Here is a 16,159-nt window from a genome sequence, read left to right on the forward strand (position 1 = left end):
TTAAATGTCTTTATAAGAGTTGCCTTGGTCATGGTGTCTGTTCACAGCAGTAAAACCCTAAGACAGTCTCCTGTGCCTATTGCTTCTGTAATGGTTTTCCTTCCTTCTTTCCTTCTTTCCTTCTTTCCTTCTTTCCTTCTTTCCTTCTTTCCTTCTTTCCTTCTTTCCTTCTTTCCTCCCTCCCTCCCTCCCTCCCTCCCTCCCTCCCTCCCTCCCTCCCTTCCTTCCTTCCTTCCTTCCTTCCTTCCTTCCTTCCTTGTTTCTGTCTCTCTCTTTCTTTCTTCCTTTCTTTCTTTTTCTTTTTTTTTGTCTTATGTTACTTTCCTTTTCCTCACAAAACACCTGCATCTATATGTTTGTATGAATGGATGCACTAACTAACCTAACTTATGTACTTAATGATGAAAGAGTTTGTTCTTTCCCTGCCTTTTCTCTTGAAACCATAGGCTACGTTAGTTACCCCTTCCCCGAGTATCTGTACTTAGCTCACCCTCTGAGGATTTTCTCCCTCTCTTTTCTTTCTCAGTTTATTGTCATTGAGATCTTCTCTCAAGTACTCACACTGTGATCACCTGAACCCTCAAGTCACCTGTTCTTAAAGTTCCCTTTAAATGTCAGTCACAAATAAACACCCCTCAATGTCTTAAACTCGTCCAGCCACTATGGAAATGTGGAGGGCTCTCAGAGACCTAGAAAGAGGCAGATATCCTATATGACTATTTTACCTCTTTACCCAAGTACTGCGTGTCAGACCATCACAGTCACTTGCATTTCAGCTTTTATGGAATCACTGTTTGCAATAGCTAACTGACAGAACCAACTTAGCTGTCTGGAAATAGAGGCATAAATAGGGAAAGTAACACACACACACACACACACACACACACACACACACCATGTATCATATATATGTCATATAAACAAATATATATATATATATATATATATATATATATATATATATATTAGTTTTTTTTAGTCATAGAGAACAATGAAGTCATGTCATTTGCAGGAAGATAAATGTAACTGGAGATAATAATATGAAATGAGAAATAAAATTTACCACATTTTCTGTGATTCTATGTTTTCTCTCATTTGTGGTTCCTAGACTTTATGTAGATATATAAAGTCTTGCCTGCTAATATTAATTAAAGTAGAAGTGAAACAGTCTAGGGGACAAAGCTGCTCATGGAAATTGTGAGGATAGAGAGTGTGGGATGTTACCAGAGGGATATGATCAACAATGTGTATACAGATGCTTTAAAACATTTAAAGAATTTATTGTGCAAATGACTTATATTATGGCTTCCAAAAATGACTTATATATTATCTTATATATTAATGACTTATATATTGACATATATTAATCTCTAACACACACACACACACACACACACACACACACACACACACACAAACACACATAACCACTTGCTATTTAAGATGCCTGAGAAATAATCCTGGTAGATGTGTTTGCACACAAATTAACCCACTCCTCTGAGACTCTTTTCTCTTATTTATCATTTTGTTAAAGAGAGGGAAGGGTTAGGTTGTGGTGCTTAGAAGCATTGGATTTTTGCATCTTAACACAGACTTAGAACTCAGATCTGCTACGTTTCAGGAGGGATTACCTGGAAAATGCTGTGTGCATCGTCGTCACTCAGAGTTTGCTTTGGTGTGTACACGAGCCCGTTGTGAATGATGTCTTCTGAACTGATGCATTTCTCACTTTCGTAATTCCCTGGGGCACGAATCAAAATAACCGGGGAAGCCTTTCCTGGCAGCAAATTATATATCTGTATATTGGAGGAGAAGAAAGGGAAACTGTTTCTTGTTGTACTGCTTAAAGAATTTTAATGTAGCAGGGCTCAATATAGGATTTAAATCACCATGGTTTTAGTTATTAACATAACTAAACCGTGTGTTATACAAGGGACGAGGCAGGGAGTCACAGAAAGAGACAAAATGTCAAAGTTTCTAATCCTCATGGAAAAATATAATACTTGAAGAGATAGGAGGTTGGAGATGTAGCTCAATTGGTAGAATGCTTGTCTAACTAATACGCATGAGGTCTTGGATTTCATCTCTAGCACTACAGAAACTGGGCATGCCTGTGCAGGTGTGTAATCCCAGCACTTGGGAGGTAGAGGCATGAGGACTGAAAACTCAAAGTCATCCTTAGCCGATGAGTCCAATGACAGCCTGGACCTTTTTGTGATTCCTACTGAAAAAAAAAAATGAAGTGAATTTATCAAAACCGATCTGAAAGTAGGAGAGTCTGAAGACCAAAGTTAGTGGCTGGCAGTGTTCTGGTTAATAGTGCGGAGAGAGAGGATGGATAATGGGTACTCAGAGACAAGAGTCACTGCTGAACCATTCGTCTCTACAGTGCTGGACTTGGAGGGAAGATGCAGAGGATGACTGTAAACCCAGTGAAGAACCCGAGGAGCCTGTAAATGACGATGTTTCTCTGAAAATACAAAGGCTTTTTAAAGACATGTTTGAGAAGAAGCTGTTCTTGTCCACTCTTGAGACCAATAAGTGTTTGATTTCAGGGAAAGCACAAAGATGTGGCATCTTACACAATCATCTTGAGTTGTGGCCGCTTAGCAAATGGTTTGGACGAAATTAATTTCTCTCAAACGTGTTGTAGTATAATTAATGCATTCTACTTGTGTTTCTTAAAGTGGAGTGATAAGACCTCCCCCAAATTATTATTCACTTGTTAAGAAACACCAGGGTAAAATGAGACGCATCTGTAAAGCACTCTGTTCAGAGACTGTTAGGGGATGACGTCACGCTTATCACTGTGAGGATCTTGTCCTTTGTGGTTATGGTTTACAAAAAAATGGTCTGGTCATGTCAGCATCTTTTGATTCTCAAGACTGCAATGGGACTTACTGATTGAGGTGAGATCTTGGCTTCTGGCTTCAGTAGCAGCACACTCTGGTCTACTCCAGTGAGGGCGCAGAGGGACAGAGGTGTGGCTTTGACCTTCAGGTGGGTGTCAGAGGCTGGCAGGCTCTGTGCTGATGGGAAACTCAAATCTACCTGCAAAGAGCACATGATTATAGCAGTATCTTAAAAAAAAGAAGAAGAGTATTAATTACAGTCTGGACACTCTCCTCCAGCCAATGTTGAGGGTTTTTTTTTTTTGGGGGGGGGGCTTGTTTGTTTTTGTTTTAAAAATGTTCTCTTTTGCCATTTTAAAGCACAGTTATTTTCCTAGGACCTCCCCATTCAACATCCTGAGAATGACCTGGAAATGTGGCACCGACTCACTTAACTTTCTTTCTCCTTCTATAACTAGCAGAAACCACATTGATTTTGATCCCACTGAAATAGAATCTGGTATGGTATTGGAAATACTCCTAAGAAGGGAGACATGAAACTCCATATTCCACTTCTATTCCACCTTAGCCACATGGAAAATCAATTCACGTGGGGTATGTTGACTCCACAGTAGCGGAAGATGAAAGCTTTAACTCGGCAGCTCTTCATCTCAGGGACAGAGCGGACTTTCAGCTCTGCACTCAAAACCAACCTTTTTTTTTTTTTTTTTTTTTTTTTTTTTATCATTTGGCTTCTTTTAAAATTAGAGACAGGATCTTGCATATATCCCAGTTTGGCTTTGAGCTCATGGTATAACCCAGGCTCCTTCTGAAGCCTCCTGAGGGCTGATGTCAGAGGTATGCATCCACCATGCCTGACCTACACTCTCTTCTCTCCTTTGCCTTTCAGCTATATGCATACAGGCATTCGCGGGGCTAGCTGTCAGAAGAAGAGCCACTTAAACTGATGCATATTTAATGTGTACACACTGTCTTAAAGGAAAGACGTTTTAAAATAGAAAACAGTTTTTCTCTGTCCAATAAAAGACTGAAAACAAAATACTGGGTCTGACCCCAGCCCTTCCTCACTCTCTCAGGCTCCTCTTTGCTCACCATCCAAGTGTGTGTGTGTGTGTGTGTGTGTGTGTGTGTAAATTAGTAATTGCCCTAGATCTGTCCTGCCGGCATTTGCATGGCCATCAGCCTTCTGATGAGTGGCACACCAATCCTCATGTGGGTTACTGTCAGTGCTTCCTTCTACCTTGGGTCAATGGTTAAGTGAAAAGGTGTTTGATCTGAAGTGAACATAGCTTTGAATGCAGTTTGGCTTCTATTAAGTATTTTTGTGTATTACACAGAGATTTCCAGAATCAGAGAGATTATTTCCAGTCAGGCATTGATTCTGAGTAGAAAGTAATTTTTTTCTGTCAATTATATGCTCTCAGATAGCTTTCATGTCTGGAGTGTGAGGAAGCTAACTCACCAGGCTAAGGACTGCTGCCCACCGCTAGAGGGGAGGGGTCTTCCCAAGATTTCCCCTTGAAACTACATACAACTTGCAGTGAAGACCCCGGAGGCTGATGCAGGAGACTCACTAAACAGGAAATTCATAGAGGAACCAGCATGATGCCCCTGGACACAGTGCCCAACTTTAACAGCGCTCCTTAGATGGAAGTGAAGATTTACGCAGGAATGCACCGTCTTTTGCTTAGATCATTGCACAATCACTATATGTGACTATGTAATGTGAGTATACAAATGACCGCTTGCTGTAAATAGACATTATCCTCCTAGTTATAGTTTTTTAAAAAAAAGTGGCTGAAGTTGACATCTACTAGAATAGTAAAAATAAGAAAGAAAGAAAGAAAGAAAGAAAGAGAGAGAGAGAGAGAGAGAGAAAGAAAGAGAGAGAGAGAGAGAAAGAAAGAGCCGGGCGGTGGTGGCGCACGCCTTTAATCCCAGCACTTGGGAGGCAGAGGCAGGAGGATTTCTGAGTTTAAGGCCAGCCTGGTCTACAGAGTGAGTTCCAGGACAGCCAGGGCTACACAGAGAAACCCTGTCTCGAAAAACAACAAAACAAAACAAAACAAAACACTCAACCCCCCCAAAAAAAAAGAAAGAAAGAAAGAAAGAAAGAAAGAAAGAAAAGAAAAGAAAAGAAAAGAAAAGAAAAGAAAAGTCAGACAAGTGCAGTGCTAATTCTGCTTCGGTAAAACTTACTTTTAGCTTAATGGAGCTCTCATGACAGCCTTGAAGTCTTTAAAAATAACAGAAGATCTCACTGACAAGTTAATTTTTAAAAATATTTTAATCCTTAATGGTGTGTCAAAAGCCTGTACATTTTTCTCTTTATATTGAAGAGCTAACTTTAGAAGTTTTCTTAAAGGAATTATTTATTTATTTTATTTATATGATTACATTGTAGCTGTCTTCAGACACACCAAAAGAGGGCATTGGATCCCATTACAGATAGGTTGTGAGTCACCATGTGGGTGCTGGGATTTGAATTCATGACCTCTGGAAGAACAGTCAGTGCTCTTAACCACTGAGCCATCTCTCCAGCCTGAGGGACTAACTTTAAACTGACAGCAGCGCACTCTCCTGCAGTATATGGAACAGAGGTTTGCTACAGAATTGGTAGCGTGAGACAGACACAGTTTGGTGAAACAGTATTTGTAATGGAATGTTTGATACCAAAATATTTTAAAATAATTTAAAAGTTTGATATGGGGCCTAGAGAGATGATTAAGCTTTAAGAGTACTGGGCACTTTGCCAGAGGACCTAGGTTCATTTCCCAGCACCCACATGGCAGGCAGCTGACACCATCTGACTTCAGTCCCTGGAGATCCTGTGTCCTCTTCTGGCCTTTATAAGCACACAGTACAAAGTACACAGGCATATATCCAAGCAAAACAGCAATATGCACAAAACAAAAGACAATTATATATATATAAAGTTTTCTGTGGAATAGATTTTGAAATCCACATGAACCTTTCAAATTAAAAAGCTGTGCCTGTGGCCACCTCCTTTGGGCATTGTCACTAGACTGTTAAGGTGTGTGTGGCTCTTCTCACTAACTTGAGAGATCCTTGGGAGGGGATATTTAATAGCCTTATGTTGTGGTTTTAAAATAAATATTAAGCCTGGTGTGATGTGTATGACTTTAATCCTGATACTTGGAAGGCAGAGGTAGGAGGATCTCTGTAAGTTCTAGGCCAACCTGGTCAATACAGTAAATTCCTGGACAGGCAGTGTTACATAGAGAGACCATGTCTCAAAATAAAAATAAAATAGCTAGTACTTCTTTATTGTCCACACTTATAAAGGAGAGAACAAAAGGGTCAGTCTTAGACACAAACACCCACCTTATTGGCAAAACACTTCTCGATTTCGAATTCCTGAACATCAGCGACAAGTTCTTCATTAGGTAAAATAGCATACACGAGGAGCTGAGCCCCGGGAGCCATGCCTGGCTCCACTTGAATTGGGAAGGAAAATACTCCTTTCACTGGAGAATAAAGAAGAGTCAGGATTATGGATTTGGAGTGGATTCTTAGCTTTATATCATAACAGTTGTTAGAACAGTTTAAGAATTCATATTTCCTATCACGTAAAAAAGACTTGCACCTTTGCCACTGTGCATGCAGTGGTGCTTCATGAATGCACGCTGAACGAATTGTATGCAGTGGCGCTTCATGAATGCATGCTGAATGAATGACGTTTTTATAGATACGGCTTTAATTTTCTTCCCCGGCTAAGTAGGAAAAAGCACTTAGTATATGTTTCTATTTCTAAAAAGTTTTTATATTTTACTCTATGTTATTTTATGTATGTGAGTGTTTTGCCTTCATGTATGTCTGTACAGTGTATATGTGCAGTGCCCATAAAGGCCAGAAGAGAATATTAGATCCCTTGGGACTGGAGTTACAGATGGTTGTGAGCCACCATGTGGGTGCTAAGAATTGAACCCAGGTCCTCTGAAAGAGCAGTCAGTGCTCTCAGCCACTGAGCCATCTCTCCAGCCCCCACCCCTTTTAAAATTTCAAACACATGGATAACACAACTACAGTGAGACTGTAGAGACTGAAGAGATGCTATAGCCCTAAGGACCCCATGGTGAGCCTGCTTTTAAGGGGATACTGCATCTTTATTAGACTGGTAGAATCATGCTAAAAGTCCTCTAGAAAGTATGCCAAGTGAGAGTCCTGGTGTAGTAGACATCTTAGAGAAGACTTAACATGGTATAAACAGACAGGAAAAACATAGAGATGAGAAGTAATGCCAGGTGTTTGGCAATTCAGAATGGCGGGCAGAGGCAGCCAGCAGCCAGTTCTCTTCATGAGGAAAGTCAAATCAACTAGAGAGCAGTTACTTTCAGACGTGGGTGATTGTGGAAACATGTTAACTTCAGAAGGGAAAACACACCTACTCAGTGGGAGTTATCTTCTACAGCTATTCACCGAATAGAGTATTGAGATACAGAATACATATGAGGAAAAAAAAAAGAACAACTTAATCATAAAATGGGTGAGTGACATGTGTGTAAGACGTGGAGAAGCTCACAGTTGATGAACATGAACAATGTTCAGTGTCTGTAGCCATTTGGGAAATGCAAATCATATTTACACTGAGATTCCACCTCATTCCGTTCAGATAGGCAAAGAAAGAAAGAAAGAAAGAAAGAAAGAAAGAAAGAAAGAAAGAAAGACAAACAACTTGAATGCTAGTGAAGCCGTGGAGGAGAAGGACCCTTTTTAAATGCAGACCCTGAGAATGCAAATCAGTGCAGTCACTGTGGTAAATAACATGGAGGATTTGCAATACACTAAAAATAGAATTATCACAACCACCAGCTTTGCCACTCTGGAGTATTCATCAGAAGGATGGATGGTTTTTGTTGGAATCTGGGGCCGTTTGTCTGGGTGGATTTCATCTCTCTCCAGACAGATGATTTTCACACTGGCCATTGATTGTATGCAAGGCCTTGGTGCCTAATCTATATGATTTGAGATGATTTAATTTGGGACTGTTCTGCAGATGATATATGAGATTTGGGGACTTGAGGGAAGGCTGCGATGGACTGAGGTGTTTGTTGATGAGAGACGGAATTTGACTTGTTGGATGGACACGTGGATTTTGAAGTGCTTGTGGTAAGCAGAATTCTAATCCTGGTTATCTAGACCTAAAAATCTTTGAGTATGTTATTTTGTATGGCGGTAAAGCCTTTGCAGATGTTAAACCAGGACCATGAGATGTGAAAATTGTTTTGAATTATTCAGGTGGCATCAATGTCATTATAGGGATGATTATAAAAGGGAGACAGGCAGGTGAGGTTTGAAGATGGAGTGCTGCCTGCTGCCTTTGAAGGTAAAGGAAGAGCGCGATGGAGGCATTTAGGAAAAGCAGGGACACTGGGTCTTCTCTAGAGTTCAAGATCTAAGGCTGTCCTGACAAGAACTTGTCTTGGGCCCAGTGAGACTTCTGAACAGAAATATAAGATAAGAAATCTGTGTTGTTATGTGCCAGGAAATCGGTGCTAACCCATGACGACAGCAACAGGAATCTAACACATAAATACACGAAGAAAAATTTTCTTCTGTCATTTTTTTTACATTTTGATTATTTTTTGCTTTTCTTTGAAAATAATTATGAAGTTAATATATTTTGCTTCATAAATAAAATCCAAAAAATCCAGAAATTTTCTAAGCAACTTCCTCACTGAATAACAGAGAGGGCTACCACGCACTTCCTGTAATGTGAGAGAGGCTCCAGTTTGCCCAGTTGTTGAGGTTTGGTAAGATGAGAGGAAATTAAAAAAGAAAGAAGGAAAGAAAGAAAGAAAGAAAGAAAGAAAGAAAGAAAGAAAGAAAGAAAGAGCAAAAGATGCTTACTGTTTCCTTGTTCAAGGGACAACAGGTGGCTTCCTGAGTTGAAGATGCTTCCCCTTGCTTTGATCTGAAGACAGAAGGAAATACATCCATTACCATTGTGAAATCTGTCTGCCCAGACAGGTCAAGGTATGTCTGTTAGTGTACTCATGATATATAAATAACTATCATGTTACTGCAACTCAGAAGTAATTTTTATTACTATATTTCCTTTCCATCATATATATATATATATATATATATATATATATATGTTTCAAATAACAAGTACATAATTTTATGCTTTATTCTCTTTAGTATTTGTTATTCCTAGTAATGTGTAAAAAGTATGTACGTAGCCGGGCAGTGGTGGCACACACCTTTAATCCCAGCACTTGGCAGGTGGATTTCTGAGTTTGAGGCAAGTCTGGTCTAAAGAGTGAGTTCCAAGACAGCCAGAGCTATACAGAGAAACCCTATCTCGAAAAACCAAAAAAAAAAAAAAAAAAAAAAAAAAACTTATATACGTATTTTTGGCACCCACTGTATGTGAAATATGTATAATGCAAGTATCCTCTATTGTTACTCTTCTTTTAGTTTTTTTTAAACATTTCATTTATTTATGAGTGCACACCAGAAGAAGGCATCAGATCCCATTACAGATGGTTTTGAGCCACCATGTAGTTTCAGGGAATTGAACTCAGGACCTCTGGAAGAACATCCAGGCTCTTAACCACTGAGCCATCTCTCCAGCCCCTGGTTACCTTTATTTAAAATAAACAAAATGTATTGTTCATTCTCTGTGTGTCCAACTCTGAGATAAGATAATTTGAACAATTCAATTGTTTAATAATTATGTAGACTATTGTTTCAAGTATTCAGATAAGATGACTGATACTTGTTTTTGAGGAAGAAGCCTAATAAATTATCCAAGGTCTTAAGACTATGAAGAGATGAAATGGAAATTATAACTATTGTAAATGTGGTATTTTTTATAGAAAGAAAGAAATATTATTTAGAGTCAATATTTCAGTAGTGAACAAGACAGTGAATTAAAGCATGAATAATTTCATAGGAAGCAGTTTATCTTCCAGTATAAAAAACAAAACTCAAATATTAACAACAGTGTTCTATAAAAACCCATTATTTTGAGAGGAACCTAGGAAATTTGGAGTCTATACAATTAGAAAGAGATTCAGTGACTTTCATTCTTACCAGATAGTAAAAGGTTAAGTCTTTTTCATCTTTCATGATGTCCTCATTCAAGAGGTAGTGTACCCGAATCTCCTGAGTTTGCCCACAGGCCAAAGTACCAAGAACAAGTTCAAGTTGAATATAACTCTGGCTTGGGGAATAGATGCGAGTTGCAGAATGATCTGTCTGTGTGTGATATTCATCAAGCCACCAGTTATCATAGCACAAATTGTTGTTCTTGTAGATGACCTAATGGGAGAATGAATCAGACATTTGTATTTAGTGTTTGTCTGTTTATTATCTATCTATCTATCTATCTATCTATCTATCTATCTATCTATCTATCTATCATCTATCTATCTATCTATCTATCATCTATCTATCTATCTATCATCTATCTATCTAGCTATCTATCATCTATCTATCTAACTATATCTATCTATCATCATTTATCTTCTGTCTGTCTGTCTGTCTGTCTGTCTGTCTGTCTGTCTATCCATCTATCATCTGTATCTAGCTAGCTATCCATCGATCACTTACTTATATGATATCTTTTTGTAAAAAGGTAGTTTTCTTAAATCTATAACCACTTACCCACCTTCCTATTAAGATTATTTAAGCTTTTGTATCTCAGGCTGGCTTTAAAGCTCACAATCTTGCTTCTGTCTCCTGAGTGCTGGGATTAAGAGATGCTCACTATGGTTGCAAAGCCCATGTATACTTTTTCTGTTCAGATTTATTTCATTAGTTGCACATATGAACAATTATTTTACTTATAATATTTCACACACATATTATTTGACCGAGTTTTCCATGAATCCTATTACCCATCTCAGAATGTCTCATCTTTCAGAGTCTTTGTCCTATTGCGCCTTTTTATGGTGTGTGAACCATTGTGTTTAATTAGGCTTGTCTCATGAGTATCCATTGGGGGTTATTTGATTGAGTGGGGGCAATGTACACATGGCTACATCATTGAGAAATATGATTTCCCTCCCCCCGACAGCTCAGTGTTTTGCAACCCCTTTGGGGAGGTCACACAACTCTTCGACAGGAGTCAGTCTCATATCAGATATTTACATTATAGTTCATAACAGTAGCAAGATTAGTTAAGAAATAACGATGAAAATGATTTATTAGGAACTGTATTAAAGGGTCACAGCACTAGGAAGGTTGAGAACCACTGATTTGGCTCCTCTGCCAGGGGTGGGGCCTTCTGAGTTCCTCTTCCATCCATTATGCTAGGTCTAGCCTTGTACACAGGTCTTGTGTAGGTAGCTACTGCCATATCCTTTTACTGCTTTATTACATAAGATTACTTGACTGTTCAAGCACAAACAATTGTATTATGCTAAAGGAATCAGGTATAGTCTAACTGGTAATAGAACTATGAAAATACCGAAAACTTCAAGGCAATCCCAGGAGAGTCTTCCCAGTGTTACAGAAGCAGAGCATGCTGTAAGTGTACCTGACACAGAACTTTCTGCCCTCTGTTACCTGTTCTCTCTCACGTTGCTCAGTTTGCCTTATTTTCTAACACATTTCTTCTGTCCCTGGAGTTCATGTGTCTCTGTCTCACACATTCTTAGGTTGCATAGTCCTGTGACCTAAGCCTTTTCAGCCTCACGTGCCCATTTCTACTTACCACGACTCTCATAAACGAAAATGTGAAGTTGGAAGTGTCAATGAGAATGTTGGCCAAGCCATGCTCATCCGTAGTAAAAGTGGGCTTGTGCCCAGCTATATCCACATAGACAGATAGCTTTTTGTTGGGGATTGGTTGATCCTTCTCATCAACAAGAAGAACCTAGAAACAAGAAAGTGACAGCCAGTTACAAATGGCAGCTAGCCACTCCATCTTTCCAGTCTGTTCAGTTTACATCTTTGTCTCTTGCTCAGTCCCTGTTCTTTCCTGAAGATCTTCACATCTGCAAATGAGACCTATTTTCTGAGTTTTAAATTGTGATATTTCTTTAAAATATTTCCTCTGGTTTTGAAAACTGGTGGTTTACTCTTATTTCACTTCTTTTAAATGATTTTATTTACATTTTATTTTACGCACATGGGTGTTTAGTCTGCATGGATGTCTGTACACCATGTATGTGCCTGGTGCCCTTGGATGCCCAGAAGAGGGCATCAGATCCCCTGGAATTGGAGTTTCACATGGTTGTGAGCTGCCATGTGGGTGCTGGGAATTGAACCTGGGTCCTCTGAAACATCTCTCCAGCTCTTTATTTTATTATTTTTAGTTCAAAAAACACATTAATGTTGTGCAATTTTAAAGTACAGTGTTACATCGTGATAACTGCATCTAAGGTGGAATGATTATATCCAGCTAATGAACTTTTCCATTTCAGCTTGTGCCTTTTAAAAAACAAATATTTTTAATGAGATAGGGTCTTAGCTGTTAGTTTTATGTCAATGTGACACAAGCTGGAGTATTTTTAGAAGAGGAGAACATGAACTGAGAAAATTTTCCCCACCAGACTGGCATGTGGGCAAGCCTGTGGTGCATTTTCTTGATTGATGACATGAGAAGGACTGGCCTATTGTGGGTGGCCCTACTCCTTGGGCAGGTGGTGCTGGGTTGCATTAAAAAAGCTCAGAATTGAGCAAACTCTGAAGAACAAGCAAGTTAGTAGCATCCCTCCATGGAATTTGCTTCGGTTCCTGCTTCCAGGTTCCTTCCTGCCTTGGGTTCCTGCTCTGACTTCCCCAGCTGGCCAGCTACCATCTCTCTTTCTAAGTTCAACTTCTAGTGAACTCACATATTACAGTTGTCAAGTGATCTTCTCTCTACCTGTGGTGACCCTGTCAAATCACAACAAACTTATCAGTGTCTTTCCAACTTGATATGAGATACTAAAGTGAATGGAAAAAAGTATAAAAGTCAAATTCAGATATAAAATTCAAAATATAAATGAAATTGCTCATAAATTTAGACCAAAGATTATTTACTGTAAAAGCAAACTTGAAAAAAAAAAATCCCTAAAACCTTAGCTAAGCCATATAAATGTAATTGAGAAGTTTACTTAATTGTATTATCTGTCTTGCATTTACCAACATTACCAACATTGTTTTAGTACGAAAAAAGAAGTCTAAAATTTTTTCAGTAATTAAAATTTTTATCATCTAGATGACATATTACTGATACCACTTGGCTGTTAATTGTCTTGCAAAGGCCTGGACCCCAAAGTGGTGCTATAAGTGGGAAGAGATGGATTTGATGTTCTTAGGTCACTGGAGGTGTGTTGTCAAAGGAGACTGGAATCTTTGGCTCTCTTTTTCTTTTTGTCATGAGAGGGAGAATTTGACCTGCTCTATGCCTCCATTTTAATGAAGGGTATCAACACACACACACACACACACACACACACACACACACACACACACACCCCTCATAAAAGAGACTTCCAAGACTCCAGGCCAAAATAAACCTTTATAAGTTAATGGTCTCAAGTATCTTGTTATAGTAATGCAAAGCTGGTTAACACAATTACTTTTTAAAAATTATTTCTAATTTCATCAAAAAGGCTTTGTTTACAAAGAGGGAATCAAAGAGAATATAGGCAAACTACAAAAAAATATATTACAGAGGCATGGAAGGAGGTTGACTAAAAACGTGCTTTGCTTTTCAACATTTCACTATACTTGATAAATGTAAAGCTTGTTTGTTTTGGTTTTTTGAGACAAGGTTTCTCTGTGTAGCCCTGGCTGTCCTGGAACTCACTCTGTAGACCAGGCTGGCCTGGAACTCAGAAATCCGCCTGCCTCTGCCTCCCAAGTGCTGGGATTAAAGGTGTGCGCCACCACTGCCCGGCTAATGTAAAACTTGTTATAATTTCTTTTTCTAAATAATCGTTGTAATATATTTTGATTTTGCAATTAAGTTTTTTTTTTTTTTTCTCAAAAGATCTTATGCCTGGGGTTGGGGAAATGGCTCAGTGGGTGAAATGCTTCTTCTGCTGCATGAGGATTCAATTCCCAGCACTACATAAATGCTGGGGGGTGTGGCAGCTTGCCTAGGATTCCACAGCTTAGAATGTAAAGACAGGGATATTTGGAGCAAGCTGGCTAGCTAGACTAGCCAGAACTCCAAGTTCAAGTGAATGAATTCTGCCTCAGGTAGAGAATGCCTGAGGAGAACACCTGACATCACTTTGAGCCTCCCTCCATACATGCACATGACATGCACACATGTACCTGCATATATGTGTGTCCATATTTATGTAAAGATATATACATGTATATACGTACACCCTGCACAGACAAGAATATTTAATGTCCCTTAGTATGATTACAGGAGAGAATATTTTACCTGCCCAAAGAAAGGTAGCCCGGGCCTGTAATATTTATTTGCTTTAGTAAATTTCAGTTTGCTTAAGGTATTTTTGATTTCACAGGATCCAGTACCAGTTAGTTCTATTCCTGAAAAACAAAACAGAAAAACAAAACCAAAACCAAAAACCGTGAAGTCAGTGTTGTGTATTCAAAACTCACCTTCTGCTTCCTCCCCAGGTCTCCCTTATTATTACAGGATGCTACAATGATCTGTGAACACCCTGTGAGGTATCATATCCAACACATTTTAAAATTTATCCTGTATCTTTTGTTAGTATTATTTTAAAATATCTGTTTATTTAGGTCATTATCAAACACATCTGAAGGTAGCCCCACTTTCCAGAGCCTTGTCTAAGCTCCTCACTGTTTGACTCAAAATTTTCCATCCTGAGAGTGTGGTCGAGTGCTTTCCTCCGCCCATCTCTATTCTCTCCAAACGTCCCTCTCCCTCCACAAAGCACATCACATACAAGCCTAAGAACCTCTCTTCTGCCTCTGCGTTAGAATTAATTACTTCCCTTCAGACCCACTCTTCCCTTAAGTTTCATATTCCTTATGGAAATTTTATCACAGTGACACACAAACACACAAACACACCCACGCACCTTCTGTTTCGAAATACTTAATTTCTTGAGATTGGCGACCTGCCACTTTCAGAAGATGCAGAAACCATAAAGTGTTCAAAATGGGATGGAAGTTCAGTCAGTTTCCACTTAATTGACATTTACTTAAAAAAATAATACAAACCTGTTCCCTCTTCTTTGATCCTGGCTTCCACCTTAATCGCCATCTCAAACCCTTTTCGTCTGGGCTGGAATATTTTGGTTTTTACAACTTGCCTGAAACATCCTTTTTCATCTGCCTGAAGAGAAGGGGAGAGTTCCCAAGTTCTCTGATTTTCCATAAAAATGCTGGTTATAAGTTCACAAAAAAGTTCTAAGTGTTCAGGTACCTTTTTGGCTGTTTTATTTTTCCCAACTCCAAGGATAACACCATTTCTTTGTTAATCTCTGGATTATTTATAGCCAGCCTTTGCCTCCCCTCTTCCAAAAATGGATTCTATGTGCACCATGTCAGCTCTCCTAGAGCTTCCAAGTGTGCAGTCACATTTTGTAATTATAGCTCTTTGTACATGTTACTCCTCAAATGATAACATTCCCTCCATTCTTCTCTCATCTCGGGCATAACATTTTCTAAGAGGCTTCTATTTCTATAACCACCTCTAGCTAAGTAGTGACTATTGGCCATGTGTTCTCTCTCTCTCTCTCTCTCTCTCTCTCTCTCTCTCTCTCTCTCTCTCACTCTCAATTTTATGTATATGAGTACACTGTAGCTGTCTTCATACACACCGGAAGAGGGCATCAGATCTCATTATAGATGGTTGTGAGCCACCATGTAGTTGCTAAGATTGAACTCAGGATCTTTGGGAGAGCAGTCAGTGCTCTTAACCACTGAGCCATCTCTCCGGCCCATGCTTTCTTTTAATATGATTATATTTAAACATATTGGTCTACATTCCTTGTATATGGTATTGGGTTTCATTACTTCTTCACTGCATGTGAGTATATGATTTACTTTAACACATTCTCTCTCTCTCTCTCTCTCTCTCTCTCTCTCTCTCTCTCTCTTCTCCTCATTCTGCTCCTTACCCTTAATTCCTGTGTTCACTTAGGTCCATGGTTCTCAACCTGTGGGTTGTGACCCCTTTGAGGAGGGTGGAATGACCCCTTTACTGGGGTCACCTAAGACCATTGGAAAACACAGATATTTATATTACTATTCATAACAGTAGCAAAATTACAGTTATGAAGTAGCAACAAAAATTATTTTCCTGGTTGGGGTGGGGGTCACCACAACATGAGGCACTGTAGGAAGGTTGAGGACCACTAGCCTGTGTAGTTCTCTTTCTGCTTTCTTCCCTATCA

The 16,159-nt window shown here is 39.1% G+C and overlaps 1 protein-coding gene across 1 annotated transcript in view; it reads right to left on the reverse strand.

The window, feature by feature from the left end:
- LOC117715169 (pregnancy zone protein-like) overlaps positions 1-16,159 on the reverse strand; it is a 41,312-nt gene that overhangs the window by 14,302 nt on the left and 10,851 nt on the right. Inside the window, exons 9-16 of the mRNA XM_076940623.1 lie at positions 14,982-15,096; positions 14,212-14,321; positions 11,539-11,700; positions 9,915-10,142; positions 8,724-8,787; positions 6,198-6,340; positions 2,902-3,051; positions 1,632-1,796 (exon numbers count right to left, since the gene is read on the reverse strand). Of these exons, the coding sequence (XP_076796738.1) occupies positions 1,632-1,796; positions 2,902-3,051; positions 6,198-6,340; positions 8,724-8,787; positions 9,915-10,142; positions 11,539-11,700; positions 14,212-14,321; positions 14,982-15,096 (1,137 nt within the window). The remainder of the gene's footprint in view (positions 1-1,631; positions 1,797-2,901; positions 3,052-6,197; positions 6,341-8,723; positions 8,788-9,914; positions 10,143-11,538; positions 11,701-14,211; positions 14,322-14,981; positions 15,097-16,159) is intronic.

The sequence above is a fragment of the Arvicanthis niloticus genome, chromosome 9 (assembly GCF_011762505.2).
Source record: "Arvicanthis niloticus isolate mArvNil1 chromosome 9, mArvNil1.pat.X, whole genome shotgun sequence".
In the NCBI taxonomy this organism is placed as follows: domain Eukaryota; kingdom Metazoa; phylum Chordata; class Mammalia; order Rodentia; family Muridae; genus Arvicanthis; species Arvicanthis niloticus.